General features: G+C 43.4%; 1 protein-coding gene across 4 annotated transcripts in view; it reads left to right on the forward strand.

Moving 5' to 3' along the window:
* Positions 1-14,121, forward strand: part of COL11A1 (collagen type XI alpha 1 chain) — a 381,664-nt gene that overhangs the window by 204,269 nt on the left and 163,274 nt on the right. For all 4 annotated transcript variants that reach the window (XM_069641554.1, XM_069641555.1, XM_069641557.1 and 1 more), the window contains 3 exons: positions 3,305-3,349; positions 6,291-6,344; positions 6,426-6,470. In XM_069641554.1, coding sequence (XP_069497655.1) covers positions 3,305-3,349; positions 6,291-6,344; positions 6,426-6,470 — 144 coding nt within the window. The remainder of the gene's footprint in view (positions 1-3,304; positions 3,350-6,290; positions 6,345-6,425; positions 6,471-14,121) is intronic.

The following is a 14,121-nucleotide window of genomic DNA, read 5'->3' on the forward strand; positions in this document are numbered from 1 at the left end:
CTCAGACTGCATCTAAGTGCAACACATATCCCTCTCACATAATGCATCAAAGAGTAAAACATTTCCTACCTTCCAAATTCATCTAAGTACAACACATTTCCTATGCCCTGAATTCATCTAAGTGCAGCACATCTCCCAATCTCGGACTGTCTCTAAGTGCAACACATTTCCTAACCTGCCAATTCATCTAAGTGCAACACATTTCCTACCCCCCAAATTCATCTAAATGCAACACAATGCCCACTCCCAAAATGCATCTAAGTGCAGCACCTTTCCTACCCCTAAATGCATCTATGTGCAGCACATCTCCCACTCTCAGACTGCATCTAAGTGCAACACATTCTCTACCCCCCAAATTCATCTAAGTGCAACATACCTCCCACTCCCAGAATGCATCTTAGTGCAACATATTTCCTACACCCAAATTCATCTAAGTGCAGCACATCTCCCACTCTCAGACTGCATCTAAGTGCAACACATATCCCACTCACAGAATGCATTTAAGTGTAAAACATTTCCTATCTTCCAAATTCATCTAAGTGCAACACATTTCCTACCCCCGAATTAATCTAAGTGCAGCACATCTCCCAATCTCGGACTGCCTCTAAGTGCAACACATTTCCTAACCCGCCAATTCATCTAAGTGCAACACATTTACTACCCTCCAAATACGTCTAAATGCAACACAGTGCCCACTCGCAAAATGAACACAGGTGCAAAACACTGCTGGCCCCAGGAATCAACTGAGTGCAACAGTGGCTAACTAAGCAGTATGACAGAGTTTAACATAGTGGCTATCTAGAGCACCCACAGAGTAAGGGATAATAAAAGGGCCAGGATTTTACCGGAGCACAGTAATGACTGTGATCCTCGCCAGCACCACCTTAACTGACTTGTAGCTGCAGGGTGTTCCACCAGGCATCCACGGGTAAACAGGGGCAAGCAGGGATGGGAGCTGGCCAGAGGGGAGCTGCCCTTTGCCATGTGAGCCCTTCTCTGGCTGCCCGGCAAGGCTGACCTGGGAGGGCCTCTGAAATGAAGCTGTTCCAATCATGTGAGGGGGCACAGACCAATGACAACCAAATGGGTGGTCAGGGGGAATGGGGAGGGAGGGACAGGGAATGGATAATGGTGGATGGGAGAAAGCCAACATAGGGGTGAAATGTATCAACTTTATGGCTTTTTCAGGTGATAATAAAGAGTAATATGACCAAAGGTTACTCTGAGTACACTACATCAATACATTATAGTCAGGGTTTAGTAAGAAATGGCTTCATTTAGAATAAAATCTATATATCTTGTAAGTAATTTAGATGACTTGTAGGGTATCCCATGACACAGTGATGGCACATGATTGCACAGAGATGGATTAACGTGTATACATATATCCTGTTGCTTAAGAGATTTTACCTGGTCACTTTCAATTGTTATATCTCATCTGAGGGCATCCTAGGCTTCAATGTCTGCAACTTGGAGATTATAGCCACCCATGAAGAAATGCATGCATTCCTTTGATGTTGTTTTGTTCATAATCACCATCTCTATTTCCAGTTTGACCTTTGGTCTTGCAAGAATTGATCAAGAAACCTGGAGCTAAAGTGTGATTACACATTGTAAACCACACATGGAATCTGGATATGTCTTGCTCTGAAACAGCGGATTTTAGGATATAAAGATTAGGCTGACTCAAAACTTCTCATCCACCCGTATAGATGACAGGATGGAAAGAAATCTGAAATCCGAAATATTAGTCACTTAAAAAATGAAGAGGACACTGTATTTGGAAGTACTGCTTGCCACATTTTTGTTATTACAGATTGTAGTTTTATAGTAAATTACGAATGATCCTTGCTGATTAGAGATGGTACCACTCATGTGTATTTTGGGTGACATATTTCTCTTTGGCTATAGGGAGGACCACCACATGAGTGATACCCTGGCATTCATATGACATAATTAATGATAGGTAATGGCAACAGACAGCTCCTTTCAGGACATTTGTTACTGGAACACCCTGCAAATGTATTGTGGCCAATTTTAGGGTTTCAAATGCAAAATAATCTCAATCCAAAGACTTCCATAAACAAAGCTACCCCATGCATTTTACAGAGACATAGTGGGTTCCATTCATTGATGCCCTGATCATCCATAGAAATTGTTGCATGGACTGAGTCAAACAGGTCCGGTCACATGAATAGTCACAGTCTCTACCAAAGATTTATAAAAGCATCAAATCCTTTGCTTCATGAAAGTTGTTGCTTCCTTAGTCCATAATCCTATTGTTTTGATACTTCTGCTCCTGTGCCTTTTTATATCTCTATAATGAATATTCATGCAGCAGACACGTAGGGTGATTTCAGAATCTTGATACACCTGTAAGGTTAATGGTCAGGCCAGATGGATCGACACCTCCCCGTTACCGGGACAACGAAGATCCCTGAGAGCCCTAAGGGTTTGCCTGACCCAGGTACGGAGTAAGGACTGACATGCAAGCCCCCACCTCAGGTGAGGACATTGTGCCAGGGTGGAGCCTACAGAATGCAAAGAAAACCAAAGAAGCACTTGATGTCTTTAGCCCATGATGAACCTGGAGCTTCAAATCGCGTCCAAAGAAGAACAGCCAGGGGAGTCCTGAGGATGTCACACAGGAAGCAACCTCCCCGTTCCATGTGGTGGCGCAGGCGTGAGAAGCTAGAAGCAGACCGCAGGCGGACCTGAGCAGCCGACGAACAGAGGGAGCAAGAACACTGCTGCTGCTGTAAGGATGTCCGATCCAAGGAAGAACCAGCGATCTAGCCAACCCCAGTGGGAGGTACAGGGAAGTTTGGGAGACCGGGTAGGGATGCAGGACAGGTGACAAGAGGGCCCTGCATCAGGGGAACGCTTCCTCGGCCCAGTGATGTCACGTGTGATATTTGATGAGACACACACACACACTTCCTTAGGTTTCCTTCTTCAGCAGGCCCCCAGATACCTATTATTAAAGTGTTGGAGAGTTAGCTTTCATGCCTCCCATTAGCAAGTGCCCTCTCTGAGCAATGGTACCCTTCATGCCCTCCAGGACACCCACTGATATGTATGTGCTTAGCTATTTTCGAAGCATCAGAGTGAGACTGCTAACTATTAATGAGTACATGATGCACCCAAACATGTGTTCCCAATGTTGAACTGGTACCCTTCTTCACAAAATACAGCGCTGTTTTTCATTTCTTTATGCAATTGTTGGGTCAATTTCATTCTAACACGTATTCCCCAGGTGATTACAAATTAATAATTTCACTTTCGAATATGTTTCTTATTTTAGGGTCACCCTGGAAAGGAAGGTCAATCTGGCGAGAAAGGTGGCCAGGTAAGTCTCAGACGGTGTGGGTACATGTAGCCACTGAATGAGGACAGTGTTGCGCAATCATAGATTGTTTTTTTTTGTGCCACTTGCATGTGTCAGATGCAAGTCCTATGTAATGCGCATCTTTATGAAACGGATGGGGCAGCTCTGCTGTTCGATGCATTCTGGCGCAGACCTGTTGTGGTTTGCTCAGACGCATAGCAAGCTGGCTCGTGACTCGGAAAGAGAGCCTGTCATTTCTGTAGATTTGCAATTTCACAGTGACTGCTGCCTGGCCTGCTCCTTGAGAGGCGCACCGCTGCAGAACGCATCCAGCAGGTGCGTGCGAGGGGTTGAACACTCTCAGCAAATTGAACGCTATGGCAAGCAATTCCCTTCCACTCATTAACATGCGCAAGCATAATTAAATGACCTGATCTGAAAACGCGGAAGACACTCCTTAGATTGTAAGTGGATCGTGTATATATAACAGGAAACTCCATGTACAATCCACATCAATATGCATGTGCCTGATATAAAGGGATTAGGGGAAACACCCCTTGAGCGATTCTCTGGTGTGTGCAATCCACGGGAGCGTCACGCATAGCACAGAAAGCTACTTCGGACAGCATGTCCATTCACATGGAACGTGCATATTGATGGATCGATTGATGGACTGGCGATTGAGCATTTGCTTCTATGCATTTAATGTCCTAGGCGTATAGCAACATACTTCTGTCTCACAGAATGGGGTATTGTGGACGGTATTCGACTGGCTCACCACCAAGAGCAGTCTGCAGATCTGTCCTAAATGTTCACACATGTAAACGGAAATATTTACCCTCCCCTGTCAGAGAAAACACGGGTGCATTGCCACCAAGTGTAGAGTCGGTTCATTTTTAGTTTGGGCTATTAGGTGCCAGAGCCATCTGTAAGCCTAATCTATTGCAGTAAAGTACTGATATGGAGAAATGGCATATGAGGAGGTAACCAAAGCTTGAAGGTGTTGTTTGGTTATATGCCCACCCATTCACTGCTCATGGCTGTGCTAATCCCTTTGGCCACTCTCACCAAGTTCCTGCCCCAACCCGACCAAAGCACTGCCTCATTGGAACTCTTTCAGCTCACTTTAAACAAGCCTTATCAACAAACTTTGCACTTAAAGTGCCTGCCAGTGTTTTTTTAAAGCAGCCCTCTGAGAGTTAATGACAAAATTGGAGCTATAAATACGCTACAGATGTAATACAAATGTCTAATCCGGGTCTGCCTTCAACCACTCGATTTATAAGCGCTGTGTGTGTCCTTCACTGAAGTCCTATTAAAAAAGCAACACTGTTGGCTTGTGTATAAGTATTAGTCATTCCTATTAGATGACTAGGTACTCGCATCATTTTGCACCTGCAACCAGCCAGTTAATACGATTACAACGGTGCATGGCAAATGCCTTTCCCCTTTGCCTACACAAAAGCCTAAACAGATGGCATTGCCTTAGCTTTTTTTTAACGTTGCACAGTTGTTGGCTTTGAGCATGCCTAGTAATGAACATGGGTGCTTTGTGTTAACGTGACATCGGGTTAATTATGGTTTGCGCATGCACAAGTGCTAAGATTGTGGTCTGCTCCTAACACGGTAGCACAATCCTTTACCAATAACACCCAAAGTGACTGCTCCGCCACTCAGATTATATTCACATATGTGTAGCATATAGACTCATTAACAGGGAGCAATATAGGTTGCATTTTCATGGGTTTAAGCCTTGACATTTAGGTTCAAATAGCTAACATGGAGAGTTATGGAAAGACGGCCTCCTGTGAGCACTTAAAAAGAGTATTTCCAGAAGGGGGCAAGTGCAGGCTCAGGCTATTATCAGAAACTAGTGTAAAGCTTGTGTTTATAGATTTTCAAAAAAGGCTAATAAAGGGAAGAAATGCTACTGCAGTGAAGCCAAGGCTCACACCCTTGCAGCATGTTTCTACTTACAGGTTTTGTGGCAGTGCGCTCTCAAAGTGCTTTACTTGTGTGGAGTGTCAGGGACTTCCAACCCAAAATTCCAATAAGTCATTGTCTTGATTTTATAGTTGGAGGGGATTTTCCTGCACCAAGCTGCAGAATAGATTCTCTCAATAAGAGATCCATGAAAATATTTTAAGTCGTCCTGGTATCCTAGGCTTGTTTGACTTACTTTGTTTGATTTACAAGCTGAACCCTGTTTTTAAACCTTTTTTTTTACACCAAAAAATATAGATGTGAGTTGGGGTTTGCTATATGGAAAGGGGGGGCGGGGGTTGAGGACTTAGTTGGGGGAGATACTGGGGTCTCTCCTCCCACATTTTGAGGTAAAAGAATCAAGAAGATTTAGCAAAATGTGATTCGTCCAGTTAATGTTGAACAAACTTCATCGATGCGTGCCCCCTCCCTACCAAGTAGTACTGTTTGGACCCTGAGACCAAGAACCCTGGGAGGGAACGCGACAGACCCACCCACCGAGCTCTGTTTTCTTCCTGTTCATAACTAAACATGAATAAAAACCACTGCTCTCACCACATGATTTTAGCTAGTCACTTGCGTGAAAATGAAATTCTGCAGCACACGCACTTTAAAGGTGCGCAGAGCATCGTGGAATCATATCACAGATTTCCGGAGAGAACGTCATGACCCTGTAGCCTCATACAGACGTGACACGTGCCCAATCACATGACTGTTTGTAGCTCCCTGTATGTCCAACTACTGGGAGGTCCTCTCGGCCAGTAGTGAAGGTACGTTTTTAAAACGCATGGCGCTTAAAGTGCATTTCCTTGTGAATGTTGGCATTTAGCCTAAAGTGCATACAATGATATTTTTCAGATTTTTTCTGATGAAACATATATATCCAAAAGAAAAATAGGAAGAGGGATGTAATTTAGGATTGGGCGACTGCAATGTAGGCCTTTGCCTTAACTTTTCTGTCTTTTCTCTGTAATTGCAGGGGCCTTCAGGTCCGCAAGGTCCCATTGGATATCCTGGCCCACGTGGGGTGAAGGTAGGGCTTCAAAAGTTTTCAAATTTAATGTAGGATTCTTGCCTTGTCCAAAGCTAAGCATTCTCTTCTTTTTGTGTTCAGGGAGCTGATGGAGTCCGGGGCCTTAAAGGGGGCAAAGGTGAAAAGGTAAGTGTATCATTACCTCATTGTTTGTTCTTTATTCTTGGAAAGAACTGTAGTTAGGTTTAGTTGCTTGTTGCTGTACAACTTACGACGCTGGCTTTTATGCATTTTGTTTTGTTTTGCTCTGTTTTTGTCTTTCTTTTCACACGGCATCTTAATTCTGGCAGAGCCTTTAACGCACTGCCTCTCTAATAGGGTCGGTGCTTGTAAAATGAGGCGTTTTACTTCCAGTTCATTTACTGCCAAAGCTCCAAGTCAAACAAGGGCTCAAGTCAAAGCAAACTATTCAGCAAAGAGAAGAGCTAAAGTTTAGCAGTCATCCTCTGAATGTAATGTGTGATATGCCCAGTTGAATTGAACAATTGCGGTTCCATAACATATCAATAACCACCATATGGACATTGAACGTATTCAGTGGCGTGGACATTTCAGCATATCATTTAAATGCAACAAAGGAAAGTAATTTGCATGAAGATCTGGAATTAATGCAAACTTGTAGCTCTAGCCGGAATCAACAATCCGACGTCTAGCACGTTTCACACATGATCTGTCACAGCCTGCATTCAACAGTGCAGAGATCAGCATTACATAGGGAAGGGCTGTCCAATTCTAGGCCGCTAAGGGCGGAATCCTGAAGGGTTTTCAGGATATCCCTCATATATACTCATGTGGAAAAAAGTGCATACATTTAGAATCATTGTATGCAAGTTCATCTCATGAATATTAATGAGGGGTATTGTAAGGACCAGGCATGGATCTGGCACTCATGGCCTGGAGTTGGCCAACCCTGACATAGGGTATCCTCCCTTGATGTCACAATAGGTTTCAACTCTAAACCAGACATCCTTAACAAAGGGGCGCCTGGAATTCTTATGGTTTGCTATTGTTGTTATTCCATGTATGGGTAAAGGGAAATTGAATTGTCTCTTATTCATAAATAGTCCCTTCAAATGCGTACTGTAGATAATACCCTCTACATGCACAGAGATAATAGACCTTTAACGCTTAAAGACTTAAACTTCCTCTTGACCATGCTTTATTGTGGATATGAACTTTACTGGCTGTCAATGGCCTGTCAGCCAGAGAGTGAGGGCCAGTTACTGCCAAATACATGTTTCTCATTATGATCACCGTGGTGTTAACAACCAGGGTGCAAAGGGCCCCTTTTTAAGGCAAAAATGGGTCTCCATTGAGCCAGTGACCTGTATTTACACTACTGTATAATTAATAACGATAATAAATATGGCTGCCACGAAAACCTAAGCCAAATCACCAGGTGGAGTTCCCTCTGCCGCCTGCAATGTAAATGCAAATGGTTTTGTGGAAGTAAAGAGCTAGTGATGAGAGAGAGGTGAGGTGCAATGGTGAGCAGGTAAGTCAACTTGTTTTCATTTGAGTGGTGGGGTGGGGGGGTGGGTGGGTCCGTGGGTCTGTGGGCCCGGGAGAGGTGGAACCTCTAGTAATTGTGAGCAGGTTATGGGGCTGGATGGTTGTGTGCAAGAGGAGCCTTCAGCTTGCTCTGAACCTCCGATAAAGTCCATATTTTGAACAACGAGGTTGTGCATGATCAGCCGGTGCTAATATAGTAGTATAACCTGACCACAAACAAGCTTAATTATAAGCCTAAATAATTGTAAAAAAATTAAAAATTAAAAAAAATCAAAAATTGCATTGTTTAAAAGACTACATTGGGTGCCGGACGTCCTATTGAACCGTTTATGGATGTGCTAAAAGAAATTACATTTCTGTATATTTTAGTTTGAAACACGACCTAACAATGAATCAATAGGGGTTTCATAGATCAAAGGTGATTGCATATAAAAATATATACATGATCTGTTAACGCTTTAGTGATGTTGCTAAACTACAGTAGCTCATGTAATAGGTGCCTGTGCTTCGATCTGACATGTGAAACACCCCTGCAAAGCATAGACGCATGAGAGCTGACAGCTGAAACTGATGAATACTGCGTTTTTATCACTTACATTGGGTGTCTGAAACAATCCATTTCCCACACGATCAGAGAGGAAGTCTTCTATGATATAGAGATGGTTTTACCTGCCTGAGCGAACGCTGCATTTTTTCACGATTGACGGGCATGTTACTTTTGTACTTTTGTCCTCATGACTGTACCATAGGATCTTCCCAGTTGATATGCACAGTGCATGCCTTATCCGCAAAGCGATTTCCTCTGGGATGTGCTCACTCTGCAGTAACTTTTTCAGAGTCTGGCCTTCCTGTACTAGGCCCGAAGCAGGGGAAGGAGCAACGCACACAGGGTTGGGCCCAGACGTTTGCTGGCTCTGTAGTGCCCAGAATAGAAACACACATGTACAGAGCTAGTGGTGTGCCCTGTAGCAGGCCCTACTCAATGGAACCTCAATCTCCCCAGCATCTGTCTTCCTTCAGCACTTGCCTCCGCTCACCTTCCGCACTGCAGATTTGCACTTTCCACCCAACGCGGCTCCTGGCGCAAAGCACTTACTACACCCTGCACTGCATCTGTGGCTCACCCTGGAGCATGGACACCTCAGCACCTATCCCACTGCCCTCTTCCTTCCTGCGCTTGCACATTCTGAATACTCGCAAGGCATAGTAGGTTCGGCCGTCCCTCCCCAATTTTTTGTATTTCATGGTATTTTGTGTATTTAATTGTACTGCTGCCACAAATCCCCACCCTGTTGCCCTGTGGGCGCTTTGAAACATAATTTTATTTCCTGCATAAGTGCCTAAAGAGCCAGCAATAAATAAATACTTGACATGAACAGAGAGGTTCACATAAATGCTAAGGAATTGATTTTGTCTCACCAGGGCATGGACTAGTTTCACAGGCGCACCCTGCAATCAGTCTTGGGTGGTGTATTTTCCATGGCAGGTTGTGAATCTGAATTATATATGTGCCTCATTTGCAAAAGGGCATGGTTGGCATTCGCACCACTCAGTAGATCACAGAGAAGAGTGCATACATATTGATAAGAACCCGGCATTACCAGGGCCCTTATCAGATTCTCTAGTCCTTCAATTCATTATAAAACAGGCAGTCATTGTTTCTTTCCAATATGGTAGATTGCATCTGTTGACATTTCTTCCTTCAGTGATTGGTTTACCCTTTGAGTCCAAGTATTATTTCTGTGCACTCCCACGCATAGCCATCACAGACACTGAGAAGGATTATTATTCAGATAAGCTATCAAACTGTTTAAACAATGGAAAACTCTGAACATTTACATGCAAACCTCCATATTTATTTTTTATATCAGAGTAGAATTAGACACCAGTTCATTCTGGGGATGAGACATCACGGTGTGCACAATATTAGGAAACTGGGAGTGGGGTCAGAGTTTTCAGACACGGTGGGATCATAGTGTTTTTTAAGTCTGTGGAGAGGTAAGGTGTCCTAATAGTTGGAGAGTTTGGTGACACCTGCATAAGATAATTAGGGCTATTTAAAATAAGTTGATCAATTGCAGAATACAAACTAATGGCCCAGGTTTATTGTGTATTCACCTTTGCTTTGGACAAAGACCTAATACTGTAACCATATGTATAAACTGTCATTCAAAAACATGTGTCCATACAAATGTATTCCTTTTCTTCATGATGGACACATTGTCATGTGCTCCACACACTCACACCCTCCTTTTCCCGTGTGTCTGAAGGATTCCGGTGCTAGCCTTATAGTTATAGAGCTGAGGTAAATGTTGATTTTGTGTAACCTTGAAAATCAATGAATAGCCTAATCATTTACACAGAGCAGCATATTAATTATGGATAATTAGCTGGACGCTGAGAGCAGAAGGGAGCCAGCACATGTTCATTCACTGTCTTACAGCCACCTTCATACATTCCGAGAACATATCACACTACTTTATCTGAATTCACTACATACAAGTGTCCTTGTTGGCCATCCCTTGGAAAAATATGTTGTACATTACATATAGCATGAAGTACTGTACTCTTACACATAACCATACCTAACACCAGGTAGTGTGAGATAGTAGGTCAAGTGGTGTAATTGGCAAGATGGGCATGCCCAATTTCAGAGCCTTTCCTTTGTGATTTGGTAATGCATTAAAACAAGTAAGGTGGCAGGCAATAGCCCAGACTGGATTCGCTGCCTGGGCTTGATTGAAAGGTGATGGCATTAGAGGGGTTCTGAGCGCACTCTGCACCACTCAGTATTATTATTATTATTATTATTATTATTATTATTATTATTATTATTATTATTATTATTATTAATAAGCACAGAGCAAACTTCAGGAAGCAATAGAACGCTTTACCGAGGTATACACCAATACAAATACATTACAGAGGTGTACAACATTACAGATGCATAATGGAGAACTTTTCAGTGGTGATAACACAACAAATATACAGCAGGGGCGGGGCGTAGGATACAGAGGGGGGCAGAGAAGGGGTACAGCTGCACCAGTGTGGCGAGGAGGAGTGGGGTGGGTGACGTCCCCCGAGTCAGGTGGCGCAAGGGGCGAGTGTCATTCAAACGTGTTTCGCACACACTTAGGGATAAAATCTTTATTCACATGGGGAGTGCTTTATTATTATTTCATAATGACAGCCAACATGTGCTGCACTTTCTCAAGGCCTAAGAAGTGTTTTGGAGTCTTCGGAACCCTGCGATTGAGCATAGCTTGTTGCCATCTATCTGGTGTAATGCTGACTGATGGTGTTGGTTTTGCTGTTACAGACAGTAGATTATGAAAATGCACCAGCTTTACAGTTGCACTGCCAATCATGCAAACCATCAAGTGTGTGTTCTCCATTCCTGAATGCAGCGGTCCCGCCCCATCCCGGCACATACTGCACAAGCTAGGCAGATCACTGCCTAACAGCCAGGATTGGCAGAGCTCCTTAATAAATGGAGAAGTGTATTTGTCTAGATTAGACCAGATAGACCACAATCAGTTATACCAGTCAAACTCAACCTCAGGAGGCCCAAGGTTTCATAGCACTTTTAAGACCTTGAGAAAGCACAACCAGAGCGCAACACTTTCCGCTATTTCTATGTTTAAAGGCCCTCAAAGTAGACACACTAGCCTAAGCATATTGAACAAAGAGTGTATTTCTTTGAATTATTGTATTAAATACTGAGTGGCACAAGATCACCCAGAACCCTTTTCATCCCAGAAAACCAATTCTTGCCCATGTCTAGGCTAAAGATATCATGCTTTAAAGGCTTCTAAGGCAAACGATGACATGCATTCAATGTTTTAATCAAGAGCTAAGATTTGCAATGAATATGAAAATACATTCTTAATGAATAATGACAATGGGCCTCATTACGACCCTGGCGCTAATGGGTTAACGGCGCTGTAAAAGGCTGCGGCGCCGTTAACCCATTAGCGCCTAATTACGAGGTCCCTTTGCGGGACCCGACCTTAACGGCTGGTTTAGACCAGCCGTTAAAGTAGGGACCCGCAAAGGGACCTTCGCGGTAAGTATGGTACCGCAATTTGTGGTACCGTACTTCGCGCCTTCGCCATTCCCATTATGCCCTATGGGGCAAAAATGGGAATGGGGAAATGGGGAAATACTGCGCCGCCAATCTTGGAATGGGGCGGTATTTCCCCATTTCACCATGGCGGACACGTTACAATACCGGCACCTACCATGGTGCTAATAGCACCATGGTTTAGCGCCGGTATCGTAATGAGGGTCAATGTCTAATCTCCCTCCCAATCCTCACACAATTAACACCTTTTGTATGCACTACTCGTCCGGACCCTTGCCAGACTATACTGGTCTTATCGTGGTTTAAAATGGGTAGCCATCCCTCCAATGGGTAGCAAGATCGCTATGTATATCTCCATGAAACGGTCTGATGTAGTTCTAGTAAGTGCGAAGGGGCGGCAAGGAACATTTATGTAGGTGGTAATATGAACCAGGAGACGGGTCTTAAAAGTGTGATGTTTCTGCCTGCCTGCCTCCTCCTCCAAAGACCAAGTAAAGGCAGTAAGTGAATGCAGTAGGCAGCACTCCCCTCAGAATGCTCCACGGATCTAATTTGCATACTGACGCTGAACTCCAGCCAAATGCAGTAGAACAACATTCGCAATAACTTGTTGATATTACAACCAGCTGTGCCGTACTCAGGAATTAACAAACTCAAATAAACTGCAACAGCGGAATGTTCCCGTGCCAGGAACTCATTCTGAATGGAAAGTTGGAAGCATTGCGTGCCTTATTATGACAATATCCTAAACCTACGTCTTACGAGGCTCCTCACATCAGCAGTTACCGTGCACTGAAATTACCAAAAAGGCACGCCTTGCTCGTGACATTTCTCACCAGATGATTATGGTGGCACTACCACTAAATCAAACATAATAAGAAAAGGAAAGGAACTCGGAGCACCTTAAAGTGGGCTGCATTCCCATTATCGCCTGATGTGTTAATGCAAAGGTGCCATTTCATCAGAACTAATGCACAATTTGTATCTGCATGTGACAGATAGGTGGGCATGGGAAGTAATCTACATCTCATTATCCACTGACAGCTGCAGACTCAGACATAGATTGATCGATGCGAAAATCTGTCGGATCAATTTCAGTAAATGATAGCCTTAAATAGGTACCTTTTTCCATGAAGCAATTCTGGGTAATATATCAACTATATACAATAACTTCATTCATAGTTTGATTTCAGATTAATCTGGAAACTCTCCTCTACCAAGTGAGGTCATCTGTTCTCATTGGTACACTTGTGTCTGCATAACCGGAAGGCGAGGCTCTAATCGTGGCTTCCCGTCCGGCCTGTGCGCCGCAGTGTTTCTCTCTGAGCTTGTGTTATCAGTTAATTGAAGCCGGCAGAGAAGACAATAGTAACTCTGACAATGCAGCTGTTACACAGGAGTCCTTCCTCGGATACTACACGCGTGCTCCTTCATTCCTGCTCTTCAGAGAAGTTTATTTGTGACTCTTTTACACACTCCCTGAACCGCCTCAGATCGGCCATGCTACAGATCAACGATCGTAATCAGTTCCGTCCCAAATCTGTGCTTCGCGTCTATCACTATTAACCAATTATAAGACAGAATTGGCTTCCATTTCTAGGACAGACATTCTACATATTTGTATTGTTATGACCCATTTCTACTTCCTCTACAAGACATTCTACCCAAATTACTAGAATGTATTACATTGCAGCTATTTGTTATATATCTATAATCGACCTTCATGATATATGATTCCTCTGAGGCCCGCGTTCTCTTGCAGTCATATTTCCTCACTGGGATTCGAACATGGTCCTATTGGCATGTGCTTTCCTTATCTTTCGTTTTAGACTCTGATATTGTATGTATTTCCCATGGCAGTGTATGCCCTGATATTGTATGTATTTCCCATGGCAGTTTATGCCCTGATATTGTATGTATTTCCCATGGCAGTTTATGCCCTGATATTGTATGTATTTCCCATGGCAGTTTATGCCCTGATATTGTATGTATTTCCCATGGCAGTTTATGCCCTGATATTGCATGTATTTCCCATGGCAGTTTATGCCCCTTAATTTACTTCATAGATCTCCTACATGTTTTCCTTCCTAATCAGGTTTATGATCAACCATCTCGTGCTTTAAAGCATTCATCTTGCCTCTTCCATAATTCTTTATGATTGCTTTTTAATCATTAGAATAA

The sequence above is a fragment of the Ambystoma mexicanum genome, chromosome 1q, assembly GCF_040938575.1.
Source record: "Ambystoma mexicanum isolate Mex_15411 chromosome 1q, UKY_AmexF1_1, whole genome shotgun sequence".
NCBI classification, from domain to species: domain Eukaryota; kingdom Metazoa; phylum Chordata; class Amphibia; order Caudata; family Ambystomatidae; genus Ambystoma; species Ambystoma mexicanum.